The sequence below is a fragment of the Emys orbicularis genome, chromosome 3, assembly GCF_028017835.1.
Source record: "Emys orbicularis isolate rEmyOrb1 chromosome 3, rEmyOrb1.hap1, whole genome shotgun sequence".
Classification (NCBI taxonomy): Eukaryota; Metazoa; Chordata; order Testudines; family Emydidae; genus Emys; species Emys orbicularis.
This window is the reverse complement of record NC_088685.1, coordinates 132,614,798-132,634,806: the sequence shown is the minus strand read 5'-3', so window position 1 is coordinate 132,634,806 and position 20,009 is coordinate 132,614,798. Positions and strand designations below refer to the sequence as shown.

The 20,009-nt window shown below is 41.8% G+C and overlaps 2 protein-coding genes across 2 annotated transcripts in view; one reads left to right on the top strand and one right to left on the bottom strand.

The window, feature by feature from the left end:
• Positions 1–5,025: 5,025 nt before the first annotated feature.
• Positions 5,026–18,661, bottom strand: C3H1orf131 (chromosome 3 C1orf131 homolog). Its single transcript, XM_065401883.1, has 7 exons — positions 18,548–18,661; positions 17,256–17,608; positions 10,834–10,890; positions 9,288–9,383; positions 8,609–8,695; positions 6,596–6,648; positions 5,026–5,357 (listed from the first exon to the last, which is right to left on the bottom strand). Exons 1-7 carry the CDS (start codon positions 18,651–18,653, stop codon positions 5,228–5,230), a joined length of 882 nt encoding a protein of 293 aa, XP_065257955.1. The 5' UTR covers positions 18,654–18,661; the 3' UTR covers positions 5,026–5,227.
• Positions 18,662–18,926: 265 nt separating this feature from the next.
• Positions 18,927–20,009, top strand: part of GNPAT (glyceronephosphate O-acyltransferase) — a 48,836-nt gene continuing 47,753 nt past the window's right edge. The window contains exon 1 of the mRNA XM_065401173.1: positions 18,927–18,954. Within this exon, the coding sequence (XP_065257245.1) occupies positions 18,946–18,954 (9 nt within the window). The 5' untranslated portion in view covers positions 18,927–18,945. The remainder of the gene's footprint in view (positions 18,955–20,009) is intronic.

Here is a 20,009-nt window from a genome sequence, read left to right as displayed (position 1 = left end):
TAAAGGAAATGAGCTGTTTTCTTTTGTATTGACAGCATTTGTTTGGGATTCCTCTGATCAGTAATGCTGGATGTCCACATGAAACAGAATGGGGACTTCAAGCACAAATCCATTTAAAATGCATACAGGCTTCTTAGGTGCAGAAGCCCATGCAAACCACAGAGAATAGATGTTCCAGGACTTCTGCATCCTTGCACAATATAGAAAATGGATGTGTTTTTTTACTGAAACGGGTGTTCAGTAGCATTTCTGGGTCAAATGAGCTCATCTGACAGCTATGCTACTGCAAGCAAATCCAAGTAGAACAAGATGCAAAACTAAATTCCATGCCACTTGGAGAATCTCCAAGTTTATATAGTGAATTGGTATGTGAACATTTAGGGGTCCAGACTTCATTCTCTCAACACAGCAATCATGATGTTAACCCAATACACCATTGCATAAATGCTGTCAATAAAAATATCAAGCTTTCTAACTAATGAATGAAGCACAGCGAGGAGACACAATGTGATGAAATGTCAGAATTAATGCATGAGGTAGAACTGCTGTTTTTTCTCCAATTGTGATATGAAGCATGAAAGACATTAATTTAAATGTTGGCAAAAAAAGTACAAAGGAACAAAACAAGTGTTCACATCTGGTTCAATAAAAGACAAAACTTGTTTCCTGATTTCTTCCTAACCATGACATTTTTACTTTCATAATTTCCCATAGTTTCCATCAATTGGAGCTGGTGGAATATACATCACTTCTGTATATGTACGTCACCAGATCAAGAGGAAAAAAATAAACTTTTTATAATTTTGTACCTGTAGCAAAAGTTTGTATTTTTTGAATTGGAAACAAAACTTTTTTTGTCTTTTGGTCCAAATCTGACTGTGTGTTAATAGCCTTTTTGGAAAACCTGACCTATGAGTTTATGCTGTTTTACAGATTTTAAATAAATTCTTAATACACTGCCAACAAATTCATTGATGGTGCCTGGTTTACTATTACTGATAAATGGCTGTTATAAAGTTCAAGTTGCACTCATACAATGCAACCAACAATTTGGTAAAGTTAGCAGAATAACCTGCTGATTTAATGGCAGGGGAAAGCTGAGGAAATTCACCTTCTTCACACAATTATTCATTTTCTGGTTTAGAACGCTACTTAACTTCCAAGGCAGGGAATGAATCCTCCAATCAGCTGTATATTTTGTATGGTTTGCATTGAGCATTTGTGAAGTGTATTCTAACATGTTATTTAGCTCAATCTATGGCTGAGAGACTTTTGAATGGTTTCCTACTCTCCAGAATTTCTCAAATAAATTACTGAAATAGGCAGGGTACAATAGTAATTGTAATACTATGAAAGTAGATGACCTGATTGCCAGAAGCTGGGAATGGGTGACAGGGGATGGATCATTTGATGATTACCTGTTCTGTTCACTCCCTCTGAAGCACCTGGCATTGACCACTGGCTGAAGACAGAATACTGGGCTAGATGGACCTTTGATCTGACCCAATATGGCCGTTCTTATGTTCTTAATACCTTTGGGCTCTACTGAAGTCACATTATATGTGGCTGCATGCAAAGTACATGAAACTGCATATTCAGGCTAGCAAGGGACTGAGAAATGCTATGGAGGCAGTAAACTCAACCCCTAGGGGAAGGGAAGTACCTTACATTCCTTGTGAGGCTTCCACAGTTATTAATATTATTAAGCAGCGAGCTATAGTGGGAACACCTTGTCGGGGGATGGTGGCCGGACTCAAGCATAAAGGCAGGGGGAATCATGGTGTCAGGCTAGCGTTCTGCAGGAGACCTAGGTTTGATGCCCCACTCCCTGACTCCACAGGTTGGTAAAAGGTGGGTAGGGAAGAAACAGGTGTTGGATGAGGGAAGACTCAATAGTGACGACTGCAGCCTTTCTGGGGATTGTCAGAAAGCTTGTGGTTAGGATGTGAGGGCTGGAAGGAAGAGCAGTTAAGGAAAGGGAACCTCTCAATTCCAGCAGGATGTAGAGATTCCCCTCCCTTACCCAGGAAGAAGGCAGAATAAAGTAAGTCATCAGCTTTCTTTTGCTGCTAGTCGAGTCAGTACTGGTTGTACACCACTCACATTTCATTGTGTTTTCTACCACCAACACGGTCTCTATTGCTGTTCCATTGCAAGAGCCTACCGCACCCCCTATCATACACACAGTTTGAAAATTACAGCCATATAGGAAATCAAAGACAAAACAATAAATGCACTGTTCAAGTTGCACAGTGAAACATTCACGTCAGCATATGACAAAGTACGGGACAGGTGAGGTAATATCTTTTATTGGACCAGCGTCTGTTGGTGAGAGACACAAGCTTTTGAGTTTACACAGAGCTCTTCTTCAAGCCAAGAAGTGCTCTGTGTAGCTCGGAAGCTTCTCTCTCTCTCTCTCACCAACAGAAGTTGGTCCAATAAAATATATTACCTCACCCACCTTGTCTCTCTAATATCTTAAGACCGACACAGCTACAACATTACATACAAAGTACAGGATGAACATGCAACTACCCACTTCCCCCTTGTGTCCATGCATTAGTTACGTTTTCTCAATACAATATGAAATACATTAAAAAGTTAAGGTTTCACAGCAATGTTTACTCAATGGCATTGCTCATTACATAAGTTTTACCATTTTTACTTAACAGCAATTAAAGCTAGATATTTAACCAGAAACACGGAGTTCTTCATATGTGTAATATAACTACCTTAAGGGTTGCTGTTGAAATGTTATACTGACAAACAGTATGAGCATAGGAGATTTTTCAGTCATAATACAAGAGGAAGAATTAGGCTTGTGTGTTCAGCCTTTTGCATTTCTGGAGTGTAATGCTTTTATGAGCAACTATAACACTGTTAAAATAACAGGAGTACTTGTGGCACCTTAGAGACTAACAAATTTATTAGAGCATAAGCTTTCGTGGGCTACAACCCACTTCTTCGGATGCATCCGAAGAAGTGGGTTGTAGCCCACGAAAGCTTATGCTCTAATAAATTTGTTAGTCTCTAAGGTGCCACAAGTACTCCTGTTATTTTTGCGGATACAGACTAACACGGCTGCTACTCTGAAACCTATAACACTGTTGGTTTTGGCACTTCATTTTCTAGGGTTTTTTTGTAGGGAGGAGAGGGATTATATAAAGAAAAAAAGTTGCATCCAGTGCTGCTCAGCTCCTTAACAGATCCCACAAGGTTTGCGCTCTAGTTCTGCAAAGATTAGGAGCTCCGTATGACTGAAGCTTTGCTCCTGCATACGTTTTAAGGTGGCTACATCCCTATAAGCTTCCTAAGCTCACTAGGGTCTAAGCACCCATAAAGTTCAAGGGATCTAAGCAACTGAAGCCAAGGAAAAAAGCTTGAGCTACCTTAACTCAAAAGTGGAGCAGAGAAGAAGTGGGCTAGAGGGGTTGGCAGTGAGTGTGAAAATTCAAGTTACAACATAGCAGGGAGGCGAAACTCAACTGCTTCAACCAGTTTTGAAACACGAGCACTTGGCTCTGCAGTGAACTCATCTCTGAGCATATAATGTCAATTTAACATTTTCTACCAAGCATGCTCAGTGGACAATGCTCAATATGCAGAAACGACTCTGCATACCCATTAGCCCAAACAGATATGCAATTTAGTCTTTGTTTAGAACGGTGGTGAAAGTGGCTAAACAAACCACAGCTCAAGGACCGCGCAGGGTTGGATTAAGGCATAAGCATGTGCCTGTGACCCCCACCTCAGGAGTCAGGCGATTGTTAGGATCGGAACTCTCATTTTAAAATAAAATAAAATAAAAAGTTTCTAGCCCTTAGGGTTGCAAAATAGCCCTTGAAAACATGAACAGAGTAATTAATGCAGTGATGCTTTTCACACAACGCACAGTCAATCTGTGGAACTCTTTGCCAGAGGATCTTGTGAAGTCCAAGACTAGAACAGGGTTTCAAAAAAGAACTAGATAAATTCATGGAGGATGGGTCCATCAGTGGCTATTAGCCAGGATGAGCAGGGATGGTGTCCCTAGCCTCTGTTTGCCAGAAGCTGGGAATGGGCGACAGGGGATGGATCACTTGATGATTACCTGTTCTGTTCATTCCCTCTGAAGCACAGGGGCATTGGCCACTTTGGAAGACAGGATACTAGGCCAGATGGACCTTTGGTCTGACCCAGTATGGCCATTCTTATGTTTGCCTGAGTTAGTTGAGAACCCTAAGCAGTAGCTACAAGAGGTATGAACTGCCCCTTGCATTTCAATGGGGCATTAATGTCAAGACCCTACTTTGGGGGACTGTCCCAACACCACCCCCACAGAAGACAACCCCTTAATAAATATGCCCTGGCTGTTGGGATGAAGTACTCGAGAGCTCCGGCTGCTGTCCTTTCGCTGGGGAGGTAGAAGTGGGTGAACCCCTTCTGCCTCTGCTGAGGAGAGGACAACATACAACGCCACTCCTGGGGAGAAGGGAATCCCATGCTGATGCCCCTGCCTCTGTGAGGAGAGAAGAGCCAAGCTGGAGCGCTCTGTCATGCCTTCCACATGGCCCGAGATTGCCTTAATCCATCCCTGGTGCTGTGCATGTATGAAGTGTGCTTTCTGAACTGTCATTACTGGGCCAACTGCCTGCCAATTGTCGCCAGGACATTCAGAAGCATGGACTCCACAGTGAGGGTTATTCTCCCTGCTAAACTTGAGTTGCCCACCTATGGTTGTATTTCAGTGCAAGAGCTGTTTAAAAAAAAAAAAAAAAAAGCACAAACATCCAAAGAATGTTATTTTTAAATAGGAAAGCTTGGGCTATTTCCTCGCTGTCCTCATACTCACAAACAGCTAAACTTTTTTGCTTCAGTTAAAAAAAAACCCAAACAAACATTTTGCATTGAGACAACACCCAAGTAATTTTCAGCTCGCAAAGTGAACAGTTCTCAGACGAATAAAGTACAATACCTTTGTTAGTCAATGAAACTAATAGTTTATTTAGGTTACTTGTCATTAGGAAAAAATAACTTATTTTTTCTTACTCAGAATTTATGATGTAACAATGCATTTTATGTTCTCCCCAGAGTGGAAACTCGGTGATGTTGAGGTTAAAAAAACCCCCAAGGTATTGCGACAGGTATTAAAATACAGCAAAGAAACATTGGCTATGTAGACATTTTTCAGTTAGGATATTAATTCTAGCTCATTTTTCACTTTCTGTTTTGATGTGGTGTAACAACTTCATTTAACTGCTTTTGATGATTTAATTTTCTTTAGGTCACTACCTCTAAGAATCAATGTCCCATTTGTAAATTTTCCAACCTGTCCTGTTGGCAAAACACTGACTGCTGATTTTTTCTTTTTGGATTTCCTAGGTTTAAAAAATAAAATAAAATTAGGATAAAGAAAAGTCATCATCCAAACAGGGCCGGCTCCACAGTTTTTGCCGCCTCAAGCAAAAAAAAAAAAAAAAAAAGCCGCGATCGCGATTGGGACCTCTAACGCCGCCGCTTCATTCTTCGGTGGCCGGTCCCTCTGACACAGACTGAGGGACCCGCCGCCGAAGAGCCGGACGTGCCGCCCACTTCCAGGGGCCGCCCCAAGCACCTGCTTGCTGGGCTGGTGCCTGGAGCCGGCCCTGCATCCAAAGTACCCAAAATATCTGCAAAAAATGCTACATTTAAGGTGAAAATACACCTGTTTCATAACCTATAATTATGCAATAGTAGTAGTTTGAAGTTTATTAATATAGAGTCTTAGCTACAGGCCATTGCATCTAATACATTAAATAAACACAAATTTTAAATTGACACAAACTCCAAAAATATGATACAAATTTTAAAATTAAAATTAGAAGGTTAGCCCTTCCCTAAAATCAGTTATAATTTTAAATCAACCACCCCTAGAAGAATATATACAAAAATAAGAAAAATATTAGGAGTACATTATTTCATTTAGGTCAAAAGTAGCCTTTTTCCATGTACTTTTTCCTTATTTTATGGCCCTGGTTATGCCATGAATATGTTTTGAAAAGTTTTACAAATATATAGCCCAATCCTGCAAACACTTATGCATTTGATTAAATTTTGTCTTAACAACTAACCACACACAGATATTTGGATAAATAAAATCAGAAAGCATAAAGGCTCTTAGAGAAATACAGAAATAGTTCCAGTGAACCAACTACACTGTAATTAAAAATGCAATTACACCTTCTGAGCATGTCATGTGGTTTTTAAAATTTATCCTGCAAAACATTTCTTCAGGGACAAAAACGATGCCCTGTTTTGTAAGATGGGGGTGGAAGGCACTAGATTTCACATCAAATGCCTCACCTTACTCCCAGACCACTATTTCAAAACCTTTTGACAAGTCAGGGCAGAACTAAGGCAGTTTAATTGAGAATGCTTAAATTAGCAAGTTTAAAAGGTTAGACAAAACAAGATCACAAAGTTGCAGTGAGGAGTTTCTACAATGTATATGAAAAATACACTCCCATTTTGATATGCACAGCTTTTCCATAAGACTGCATTTTTAATTACAGGCAATTCACCAGGAAAGCTTAAGCAAAAGCAAGTTTGTTATCAATACTTAGTTAAAATGTCTCACCTCCGCTCCTGACCTTTTTTCTTCTTTTTCTTGATAGAATCAGATTTATATTCCTGATATCAGATTTAAAGATAAATATTTCAGTGGAAAACGAACAGACACTCCTGGCTAAACAGCAGTCCAGAACATAAAGGCTCCTGCATATTGTGTGTCTAGGGAGCGGACTGTTTCATGGTGTCTTAAATAATGGGCTGGATCCTTGATGGTGCTATGCAGATTTGCATCTGCTGAGGATCTGGCCAAATGTAATTAGGCAACGTGCAGTAAAAATCCACTAAAGTTAATTCTGTTTCTTTTGAAAGGTGAAAGCGATACTGCTAGTTTGATTTAAACAGTTTGTCAACTTTAAGGGTGGGGCTGGCACATGGGAAATTAAACCAAATATATTATCCTAAATCTGCATCCTCCATAATCATGTGAACAATCCTCACTGATGGGAACAGCCCTGCTAGAATCAGGACAAATAACTCATGGGAATAAGTGGAGTAATAAACTCTAGGCTCCCCTCCTAATATGGCAATCTGTTTCACAATTCCACAGATGGACAAGGCAGTTTGGAAAGACCTTGGAAAGACCAAGGAAAAGGATTTGATCGGCATCAACGGCAGCTCCACTGAGTTACCAAGAAGTCCTCCCACACCTTTTGGAATTTACAAATACAGTAACTCCCGCTTAACGCTGTAGTTATCTTCCTGAAAAATGCGACTTTAAGCGAAACAATGTTAAGCGAATCCAATTTCCCAAATAAGAATTAATGCAAATGGGGGGGGTTAGGTTCCAGGGAAATTAGTTTTAAACAAACAATTTAATACTGTACACAGCAATGATGATTGTGAAGCTTGGTTGAGGTGGTGAAGTCAGAGGGTGGGATATTTCCCAGGGAATGCCTTACTGCTAAATGATGAACTAGTACTCGGCTGAGCCCTCAAGAGTTAACCCATTGTTGTTAATGTAGCCTCACACTTTACAAGGCAGCACAAATGGAGGGAGGGGAGACAGCATGGCAGACAGAGACACACACCCTGTGTGAGAGAGAGAGATGCGCATTGCCCCTTTAAGTACACTGACCCCACTTTAAGTACAGTGCCTTTTTAAGTAGATCAGCAAGTTGAGACAGCAGCTGCTGCCAGCAAGCTCCCTCTGTCCTGAGCCCTGTCTTGTCCCCCCCACCCCACTCTGTGGAAATGGCCTGATGGGGTAAAGGAGTGGGGGAAGAGGGGGACACCCTGACATTAGCACCCCTCTCCCCACCCCCACCCCCCGCACTGCAAGCGGGAGGCTCCTGGGAGCAGCTCCAAGGCAGAGGGCAGGAGCAGCACATGGCAGTGGGGGGAGGGACAGCTGAACTGCCCAGCAATTGATAGCCTGCTGGTCGGCTGCCGCACAGGGAACTTAGGGGAGCTGATAGGGGGGCTGCTGGTCCACCCTGGTTCCAACCATCCACCAGCTAGCTCCAATGGGCTGCTCTTTCTGCAAGCCGTGGACAAAGCAGGCAGCTGCCAAACAACATAAGGGAGCATTGCACAACTTTAAACAAGCATGTTCTCTAATTGATCAGCAACATAACAACAAAACAACGTTAACCGGGACGACTTTAAGTGAGGAGTTACTGTATAATCTCTGTAAAGCTTACTACAAACCTCAGTGGATCTCCCAGCCCTGCCACAAAACCTTAGGGGGAGTAGGGGGAGAGAGGTGAGATCTATGGGACAGGGAGTATGTGACAGCCTCTCTATTCCTGTTAGAATCCTCTACAATCCCCACTCTTGAGGCTAGATATAACGGCTGCTGTCCTTCTGACAGGATGGGACGCTCTGTAGAAGATCAATACCACAGTACAATCTAACGAGTTGCAGCTGACTGGAACAATATCCTTCCATCTTCAAGGCAGAGCGCCAGCCCAAGTAATAAGAGACTGGAACTGGTAATGAAACCTGGGTCATTATCCCATTAAGCTACTGGGCTAGTTGCGACCTGCCCCTTGTTATTTTATAGGAAGCATCGCATACAAACCATACTATGATCTTCTTTCTTCACTGTTTTCTTCTCTTTAATTTTCTGTTGATAAATCTTGTAGTTCAAATATTCCTTTTTGGGAGGCTGCAGTGAAACAGAAGAGTAAAGCTATCATTACAAGAAAGATTCAAACATATTCTAAAAATCTACATGTTTCTACACAGCATCAGCTTCCATGAGGGCCTACAAAGGGAAACAGAATAAATAGGTTTGTGTCCTTTTTGGGGAGTGGACACGGGGGGCTTATTAAGAAAGTCTAAAAGGTTTCCACACACTCCTCCCCAATAAAAGAACTCCCAAAATCAAACAAACCCTAAAAGAAAAAGGATTTCTGCTTGTTATTTTCTTTCCTTTTTTGGTGGTGGTTTCTTGGACCACTCGGAAATGTAGATGGAAAGCTCCCTCAGGCCTTAACTGAAACACTGGGAGAAAAACAAGTTAAGTAAGGGTTAAAAAAACCCACAAAATTCACAAACTAAATTTCAAATGGCCTCAATAGAAATCACTTTCCCTCTCAATCATATTTTCACTTTCTGGGTATTTCTGATGTCATACACCTACTAATTCTCCCATCATCCATAGACTCTCCGAACGTATACAAAAGCAGGGGTGTGATTAAAAAAAAAAGTATTTTAGAAAGAGACAAAAACCAACATTTTGTACCATCTTTATATACCTTGGCTCCCAGCATGATGGCACGTTCTTGTTCCAATATCCGCTGTTCTTTCTTTTCATAGCCAGTGATTCCAAACCTGTGTACTTCCAGACGGGCCTAAAACGTTACAGAAATTTGAAACCATTTCAGAGAAGGTATGAGCTATCACAAAACAATGGTTGGCACGCCACAAAGGAAATTTATTCCAGAGAATGCTTAACAAATGTTTGGCAAATCAACATGTTATAAAATAAGACTAATCAAATTTGGTACTACTGTGGAACACCTATCATTACCTGTTTATTTTTTTCCACCCAGTCTCTGGGTACACATGCAGAGGAGAAATTAGTAAATACACATTTTTTTACTTTAGTTTAATAATATAACTAAAGAACAAATAGAGGGAGAGGAGCTATAAGACGCTCACACAGAGTGAGCCAGTGACCATTCGTTATTGGCTACCAATACATTAGAAAGAAGAGGACATGGAACAACAGTGATACATTTATCTTCAAAGGTTGCCCTACACAACAGCTCTAGCAGTCCTCTGACACGCCTGCACCAAACAATATATTCTGGAATGCTCTGTTTGCAAAAGATAAACTTATCTAAGAACATTCCAAATTGGTCTCGACTTTAACTTTCCCAATCAAACACTCAAACACACACACACAAAGCATTCATTAACATAACATAAGAACATAAGAACGGCCGTACCGGGTCAGACCAAAGGTCCATCTAGCCCAGTATCCTGTCTACCGACAGTGGCCAATGCCAGGTGCCCCAGAGGGAGTGTACCAACAGGCAATGATCAAGTGATCTCTCTCCTGCCATCCATCTCCACCCTCTGACAAACAGAGGCTAGGGACACCATTCCTTACCCATCCTGGCTAATAGCCATTAATGGACTTAACCACCATGAATTTATCCAGTTCTCTTTTAAACGCTGTTATAGTCCTAGCCTTCACAACCTCCTCAGGTAAGGAGTTCCACAAGTTGACTATGCACTGTGTGAAGAAGAACTTCCTTGTATTTGTTTTAAACCTGCTGCCTATTAATTTCATTTGGTGACCCCTAGTTCTTGTATTATGGGAATAAGTAAATAACTTTTCCTTATCCACTTTCTCCACATCACTCATGATTTTATATACCTCTATCATATCCCCCCTTAGTCTCCTCTTTTCCAAGCTGAAGAGTCCTAGCCTCTTTAATCTCTCCTCATATGGGACCCGTTCCAAACCCCTAATCATTTTAGTTGCCCTTTTCTGAACCTTTTCTAGTGCAATATATCTTTTTTTAGATGAGGAGACCACATCTGTACGCAGTATTCGAGATGTGGGGGTACCATCGATTTATATAAGGGCAATAATATATTCTCAGTCTTATTCTCTATCCCCTTTTTAATGATCCCTAACATCCTGTTTGCTTTATTGACCGCCTCTGCACGCTGCGCGGACATCTTCAGAGAACTATCCACGATGACCCCAAGATCTTTTTCCTGACTTGTTGTAGCTAAATTAGCTCCCATCATATTGTATGTATGATTAGATAAGCCAGAGTAACTTACCTTTTCTAAATTAAATTCTTGTCCATCCACATTTTTCTCTGGAATAGCCATCTTTGTCTATAAAGAAAAGAAAATGTTTCCATTTAAATCTGACAACTAGCAGCGATGTAAAATGTGTGCCAATGGCGAGAGTTATTTGAATGGCAATAAAATGCTAGAAAGAGTATAGAGCCTTTCAGTAGGAACCTCTTGTGTGTCTGTTACAATACGTAGACATTTTAGACTTTTATATGGAACTTGTGTAGTGTCCAGAGTATGAAATCTAAAAATGCATATTTCTTTATCCTGTGTGTGTGTTCCTGTTTGATAGTCTTTTACCACTGCGAATGTCACACAAGAAAAATAATCTAAAAAGCAGACTCTATTCATCTTGTGTGGACACTGGTATTCCACAATTACTCACTGTTTAAAAATATACTGGCCACATTCTGCATAACAATTGCAATGCAGACTTGCTTTAAAAGTTCAAATTTAATTTGCAGTTTGTCAGAAAGAAAAAAAATACTGCCTGCAAAATACATTTTTACCTTACATACTTCTATTACTAATTTGTAATAAGATTACCAAGAAAGAATAAGAAGAGGATACAAGCTTGAAATCACTTATTTCACACATTAAATATGGGACACACAGAATGGTCAAAACAAACTGTACATCAGCCATGGAAAAACTGTGTATCCCTCGAGGGAACAGTAGTACCAGTATCTGCCTGACAACTTGTGGTAATATGCAGGACAATGCTCAATTTATAGTTGTTTGCACAAACAAATATATTAATGTATATAGCCATCTTAAATGATGGATACAAGAGAAAAATCTTATGCAGGAGCACAGTCAACAATGGCAGGCCAATAAAAGCACTATTTAAAAAAAATAAAATAAAGAAATCTACTATTAGTTGCCCACAAAGAGAACAATACAAACTACATCTTTTCTGCTAAGCAACTCATGCACCCAAAGCTTAGATCATTTCAGAGCCCTATATCTGCTCGGCTTTGTGTGATATTTTTTTCCCCTCAAAAGGTAAAGTTCATGCTCGTGAAAGGAGTTTGGGTGGACAGTCCCGGAAAGTGAATAACTTGGTTTAACCAAAGAACTGGCACAGCAGAGGCAGCAGCAATGAATGCTTCTTCACATTACCCTGCCAACATGCCTCAGCTGTGACTGGAATGCTGTGTTGCCTGAGGTTCTACAGTTGCAGACTTAACCAAAAATCCCACAACTCTGAGATGGTTCAGTTGCAGGAGGAAGGAGATGTCATGGCAGGGTATGAAGCAGCACGAATTGACAAATTGAGAACAGCATCAACTGTCTCTACACAGGCTATTTTCATGTAAGATTTCTGCTCTTTTCAGGATACAGTGCTACTTGCAAAGGTGTGTAATGCATTCATGTTGGACCCTGAAAGTTTCTCTGTGCACTTCAGATTTATTACCAATCTCATGCAGTTATTTCAGTGTCTTTTTTTTTCTTTTTCTTTTTTTAATTCTTGAGTTTGGCAATCAGGGAGCAGTGACAACAAACTGCAGAACCTCTCTAGGCCAATACTCAGCCAGCTCCTAAGCAGGCTGATGCAGCGTGGTGGCACTCTGGATTGGAAAATTCAGACCATTTCACTGTTACGTCCACTCAACTTTTACTGTCTAAATGCAAAAGGATTCTTCTCCTGCCCACCTTCTCCCCAGAGTTTTAACCACCTTTCGTATCAAACCTGAATTTCATGCCACAGCTCCTCTCTGTATCAAGTTAACTCAACACATCAAACCCAAATATCTGAATTTTGCCAAAGTTTAGGGGTATGAAACGTCACAACTCAACCATCTGATTGTTCTGGAAATGACAAGCACTCTGTAACATGCTATTTGCGAAAACCTTCCATAAGCGAAAAACCATAAACACGAAGAAGAGGGAGAAGAGTGTGTTGGGGAGGGGAAAAACAATGTAAAGAGATTCCTAGAAACAGAGGGATGAACAGCAGAACCCATCGTAAAATGGACAATGGTTTGCAGCTCTCACGAGCTATTCATGACTAAGGTCCAAGTCCTGCAACGAGCTCCACCTCAGCAGAACCCTGGACCTGCGCCGAGCCCTGCTTCGGGCAGTGGAACTCCATGCGAGCACAGGGGTCCACCCAGGCAAAGCTCATTTTAGCATCAGGACCTTAGAGATTATGGCAATAAACACTATTTTTGAAATAGACACATAAGCTACCCCAAAACTCTGTAACTAATTAATAACTGAAGGGAACCTCTTCTAGGCATGGGAGGTAGTTCAGTTACTAGGCTCTGTCAATCCTTGTCTCTGATCACTCTGTCAACAAGTGGGCCAGTTACGATGGTGACTTTTGGGATCTGAACACCATTAAGAAATGGACTGAGACCACCAGACAACTGCAGACCAGGTCTGGATTTAAGCCAACAACCTAAAAGGCTCCATTTTCTCATCCTCAATTCCCTGAGCTATCTGATTCTCCAAACTTGTATATGAGCAAACACAGTACTGACTGTAGAAGATTGTGATTCCAGAGAAGAGGAAGAATCCTTATGAATGTCATTTCTATGCCACCTCACAAGATCAGAGCAGAGCCAGCTGGTGGCTCAGTGACAACACAAAACATGTACATAGAGTCTGAGAGACAGACTTTTGTCTTTTTTGTCTCTAGGACACTAGACCCATCTTTGCCGTTGCTTGTTGAAGACTATGCAAAGCTTTACTTCTGACCTGAAGCAACAAACATATTTCTACTGAACAAGGCGCTTATAAAAGCTTAACTCGTGCTACTTGTATAAGAGGGCTGGGAATACAAGGGGTATGACTCACTGTTTTATCTATCACTTGGCAGGCTTGTTTTTACCCGTAGCATTGTAACTTCTATACATTGATTATTATTTAAATTTTGTTGTAAATATTGTTAGTCTGTGCAAAGTGCCTGAAGTATTCCACCAGCATTATAAATTTGAATAAATCTGTTTAAACATCTCCCTTAAACTGGGAAAATGGACCTCAATCCTACAGACACACATGTGCTTAACTTTACTACTATGAGTTGTCCCATTGAAAACAATGGAACTATTCATAAAGTTAAGCACATGCATAAATCTTTGCAGAACTGGGGTCTTAGAAGTAACCATATTTTTTCACATAAAACTAAAAACTAGGGTTGTCAAGCGATTAAAAAAATTAATTGTGATTAATCGCACTGTTTAATAATAGAATACCATTTATTTAAATATTTTTGGATGTTTTCTACATTTTCAATCAATATATTGATTTCAATTACAATACAGAACACAGTGTACAGTGCTCACTGCCTATTTATTTTTGATTACAAGTATTTGCACTATACAAAAAAGAAATAGTATTTTTCAATTCACCTAATACAAGTACTGTAGTTCAATCTCTTTATCATGAAAGTTGAACTTACAAATGTAGAATTATGTACAAAAAAAATAATTCAAAAATAAAACAATGTAAAATTTTAGAACTTGCAAATCAACTCAGTCCTACTTCTTGTTCAGCCAATCGCTGAGACAAACAAGTTTGTTTACATTTGCAGGAGATAATACTGCCTGCTTCTTGTTTACAATGTCACCTGAAAGTGAGAACGGGTGTTCACATGGCACTGTTGTAGCCGGCGTCGCAAGATATTTACATGCCAGATACGCTAAAGATTCACATGTCCCTTAACGCTTCAACCACCATTCAAGAATACGTGCGTCCGTGCTGATGACAAGTTCTGCTCGATAATAATCCAAAGCAGTGCGGACCGACGCATGTTCATTTTCATCATCTGAGTCAGATGCCACCAGGAGATGGTTGATTTTCTTTTTTAGTGGTTCGGGTTCTGTAGTTTCCGCATCGGAGTGTTGCTCTTTTAAGACTTCTGAAAACATGCTCCACACCTCGTCCCTCTCAGATTTTGGAAGGCACTTTGGATTCTTAAACCTTGGGTCGAGTGCTGAGCTATCTTTAGAAATCTCACATTGGTACCTTCTTTGTGTTTTGTCAAATCTGAAGTGAAAGTGTTCTTAAAATGAACATATGCTGGGTCATCTTCCGAGACTGCTATAACATGAAATATATCGCAGAATGCGGGTAAAATAGAGCAGGGGACATACAATTCTCCCCCAAGGAGTTCAGTCACAAATTTAATTAACACATTATTTTTTTAACAAACATCATCAGCATGGAAGCATGTCTTCTGGAATGGTGGCCAAAGCATAAAGGGGCATATGAATGTTTAGCATATCTGGCATGTAAATACCTTGCAATGCCGGCTACAAAATGCCCGTTCTCACTTTCTGGTGACATTGTAAACAAGAAGTGGGCAGCATTATCTCCTGCAAATGTAAACAAACTTGTTTGTCTTAGCGATTGGCTGAACAAGAAGTAGGACTGAATGGACATGTAGGCTCTAAAGTTTTACATTGTTTTGTTTCTGAGTGCAGTTATGCAACAACAAATATCTACATTTGTAAGTTGCACTTTCATGATAAAGAGATTGCACTACAGTACTTGTATGTGGTGAACTGAAAAGTACTTTCTTTTGTTTATCATTTTTACAGTGCAAATGTTTATAATCAAAAATAATATACACTTTGATTTCAATTATAATACAGAATACAATATATATGAAAATGTAGAAAAACATCCAAAATATTTAATAAATTTCAATTGGTATTTTTTATTCTATTGTTTAACACTGTGATTAAAACTGCAATTAATCGCGATTAATTTTTTTGAGTTAATCGCGTGAGTTAACTCCGATTAATCGGCAGCCCTACTAAAAGCACACTTGGTGAAGGCATAGAGAGCATGTCTGTGTGTGTCTGACTGATAATTCACAGTGGCAAATTACAAAATAAGCTCACTGCCCGGACAGACAACAGATTAATAATAATCTTGTACTTCTATGGTGGTATTTTCAGAGCCATTTAAGGGGTTTGGATGTCCAGTTCGTTTTAACTTTAACAGAAACTAGACATTGAACATAAAAGTATAAGAACAGCCATGCTGGGTCAGACCAAAGGTCCATCTAGCCCAGTATCCTGTCTTCTGACAGTGGCCAATGCCAGGTGCTTCAGAGGGAATGAACAGAACAGGTAATCATCAAGTGATCCATCCCCTCTTGCCCATTCCCAGCTTCTGGCAAACAGAAGCTAGGGACACCATCCCTGCCCAATGGCTAATAGCCATTGATGGACCTATCCTCCATGAACTTCTCTAGTTCTTTTTTGAATTCTGTTATATTCTTGGCCTTCACAACATCCTCTGGCAAGGCAAGGCATTCCATAGGTTTCCTGTGTGTTATGTGAAAAAATACTTCTTTTTGTTTGTTTTAAACCTGCTGCCTATTAATTTCATTTGGTGACCCCTAGTTCTTGTGTTATGAGAAGGAATAAATAACACTTTCTTATTTACTTTCTCCACATCAGTCATGATTTAATAAACCTCTATCATATCCCCCCTTAGTTGTCTCTTTTCCAAGCTGAAAAGTCCCAGTCTTATTAATCTCTCCTCAATCATTTTTGTTGCCCTTTTAGTCTTCTAGACGGCTATGAAAATCTCATCCTTAATGCACGTTCCGTTCAAGCAACTCTTAGTTAATAGATTTAACTGAGGTAATTGAAATCACTACATTATAAATTTGAATGTCAAAGCAAATATGGACGAAAATCTTACATTTGTAAGGAAATATGTTTATAATGTATTACAGCAACAAATAGCAAATTTGTGGCATGTTAAGAAGTAGCCACTCTGTCAGCAATGTGCAAGAAAAAAGCCTAGCCTACTGTGTTATTATAATATAAATAATGGACAAAACATAGTCTAAAAATACTGGCAATTTTTTATGTCAAAAAACATCAAATTCATCTAGTTTTATGTCAATGGAGTTTGCCAGGGAGGGATTTGGCCTAGTATAGTCTCTGCTGTTTCAAGACTTCAGAAAGTCATACAATTTAAGGCCAGAAGGGACCACCAGATCATCTGATCTCCTGTATATCACAGTCACCAACATCACCCAGCACACGCACACTAAACCCAATCACTGAAATTAGACAAAGGTATTATACTCCTCAGGAGACTAAACTATTACCTGACAGGCAGAGACTAGTAGGAGCGACTGAGGTGCACCACTGCTGGAGGCTCCTGACATGGCAGGAAATTGATTAACTGAGATGTACCCAGATGAACCAAGTGACCCAGACCTCATGCTGCAGAGGAAGGAGAAACCCTCCCCCCAGGTCATTGCCAATCTGACCTGGGGGGAAATTCCTTCCTGACTCTACATATGGCAGTCAGTTCCACCCTGAGCATGTGAACACCACCAGACAGCCAAGCACATGAAAGAGAGAATACTCTGTACCACCTCAGAGCCCTGGCCCACCTCCTTTGATCTGAATGAATGACCCAATCATTACCTTTGAAACACTGTCCTGAGTGAGTTCCACTTTAGGTTTCTTCTTTTTATTCCGACCACGAAATGTCACAACTTCCACCTCTGTTGTCTTTCCCTGTTGCGTAGATTCGGGTGACACAGCATTAGAAGCCCTGGTTTCTGGGGTGGCTCGTTTTGAATCAACAGAGTCATGATGCATCTCATTTTTCAGTTTTTCAAAGAAACTGGAAGCACTTTTCCTTTTGCCAGAGATTGCTGAATCAGGGCACGCATCTCTATCTTCCATTACTGTTCTGGAAGGTTCTGACCCCATCTTGTTCTCCACATTTTTCTTTTGGATCTTTTTCTTTTCATTTTTAACTAACGGCTCTTCTCCTGTGCTTCAAAACAAACATTTCAGCTTTCTTTTCTCATGTACCCAATAATCAGACTTTAAGACATTTAGTGTTTGTTTTCCCCTCACAACCTTTCACTCTCTTTTGTATAGCCCAGTGGTTCGCAACCAGGGGTATACATGCCCCAGGGGTATGCAGAGATCTTCCAGGGGTACATCAATTCATCTAGATATGTGCCTAGTTTTACAACAGGCTACATAAAAAGCAGTAGTGAAGTCAGTACAAACTAAAATTTGACTTGTTTATACTGAAATGTAAGTACAATATTTACATTCCAGTTGATTTACTTTATAATTATATGGTAAAAATGGGAAAATAAGCATTTTTTCAGTAATAGTGTGCTGTGACCCTTTTGTATTTTATGTCTGATTTTGTAAGCAAGTAGTTTTTAAGTGAGGTGACACTTGGGGTACCCACTACAAATCAGATCCCTGAAAGGCATATACGTAGTCTGGAAAGGTTGAGAGCCACTGGTATAGCCCCGATCAACAGGCAGGTTTACTTGCACAAGGGACCACAGGGTGTCTATGTACCACAGTGATGATGGACACATAGTAAAGGACTGCTAGCCTAGTAAAGACTAAATGCTAAGCAGAGATACCGGGCTGGGGAAGGAGGTAATACAGCTATTTTGAGGAGCCCATGAAATTTACAGTCAAAGGAGAGACTGAGCTCTTGATCTGGGGAGGAATCGACTGCTACCTGAACACGGCTCGGGGGAAGCCTACGGGTCTCTAGGGGAAGGGGATGAAAGACTTACGGACAAACTTTCTGGGGTCACTGGAACTGCAGGAGCTGCACTGTCCCCACCCACAAGGGGCACAGGGTCTGCAATGGGACCCCGGAGCGAGCAGCCCCGAGCCCTGCCTAGGGGACGGTAACGCCCGGCCCTACACACGCGGCTCCCCCTCTCACCCACCGAGATCATACAGGGAGCTGAGCACCGCGTCCAGCAGGCAGCAGCGCGCAGCCTCCTCCTCCTCCTGCTGCTGCTGCTGCTCGCACCCGCCCGGGCTCCGCTTCATCCCCGGGGCCAAGTTCTCCCCCGACCCAGCAGCTGCACGAAAGAATGAACAAACGAACGCACGCGCGGTTTTGGCCACATGCGGCCGCCGTCGTATCCAACATGGCGGCGCCCACGGGTCGCTTCTCCCCTCCCCCGCTCGGAGCCGCCCGCTAGGCAGAGCGAGGCGGGCGGGGGAATGGGCGCTCCAGGTGGAGGCGGAGGCCGCGGAGACCGATAAGGCGGGGCGGGCACAGCCCGGCGGTAGCGCGGGCAGGATGGCGGCGGCGGGGCGCTCCCGGCTCTGGGCCCCCATGTACTCGGTAAGTGCCGGGGGCGCGGGCTCCCCTCCCCCGCGCGTCTGGGCTCGACCCGGCTCAGGTGCGCCGCTGATAGCCGCTTGGGGGGCGGGTATCGGGTCGTCTACCCCGGGGAACGGAAGGGGACGCTGCGGGGCCGCGTGGCGCGGCGGGGCTGTGCCGGCCCGGTCCGGTCCGGTCCGGTTCGCGGACTCCGGGGCGAGTTGAACTGCTCCGGAGACGCCGCGCAGAGCGCACGCGAGGGGGCTCTTTCGCCACCGTTCACTCTGAACCCTAACGATTCCGAGCCAAAATTGCCGCGCTCCCCTTTGGCTGTTCAGCCGCGGTGCTGTGCCCGCTACCAGCTCGCAGTGCGCGGCCAGTTCCCCTCTGGTAGAGGGTGGTTGCACCCACCGTGGTCATGTTTGCCAGCCCTCAGGTGCAACAGAGTGGGGAGCTGGAGCCGCTCTCTGTCCTGGAGCGGGCAGGATTTTGTTGTGTATTATAAACTCTTCATCTGGTCTTCCCACTAGGAAAGGTGGAGAGGGTTTTTTTTGAGGCAGGAAATTAATCGTCCTCTTCTCTTCCTACCCCTTCCCCGCCACCCCCCATCTTACTATTGAATGCAACCTCCTGCCTTCTGTTCTAATGGTTTTGCTTGTGTGTTTCAGTGAGACTTGCTTTCTCATTCTGGTTTGACATTCTCATTCAGGATTGTTTGAAATCTTTCCCCCTGTCCCTTTTAGTCACTATAGGTTTTTCTCTCTGCCTCAGCTTCCCAGACAGAATATAAATGTCTTGTACAACTAAAACCCATAAAATGTAACTATAGCATCTTACAATTAATAGCCTAGGGGGAAAACACTTTGGGATGAGGTAATAAATGCACCCTTATAAATGACAAGACATGATACTGGTGTGATGATGGCTGTATGTTGTTATAGGCTAATCTGACCACCCACACACTAGAAAATAGGTCCAAACAAGAAAGAGATTTGGAAGTATGATTGCTGTTTACATTGACAATAAATAGCACTAATTTACTATCATCTAAATGTTAATTAACATTCACTAAATTT

What these genes read in the sequence shown, in the direction of transcription:
- C3H1orf131 (XM_065401883.1), bottom strand. Translation starts at nt 18,653, where the DNA reads ATGAAGCGGAGCCCGGGCGGGTGCGAGCAGCAGCAGCAGCAGGAGGAG. An exon ending in AAGAATTTAATTTAGAAAAG is followed by an intron (nt 9,384 to 10,833) that starts GTAAGTTACTCT and finishes GTAACGTTTTAG; the next exon opens with GCCCGTCTGGAAGTACACAG. An exon ending in AAAAAAGGTCAGGAGCGGAG is followed by an intron (nt 5,358 to 6,595) that starts GTGAGACATTTT and finishes TTTTAAACCTAG; the next exon opens with GAAATCCAAAAAGAAAAAAT.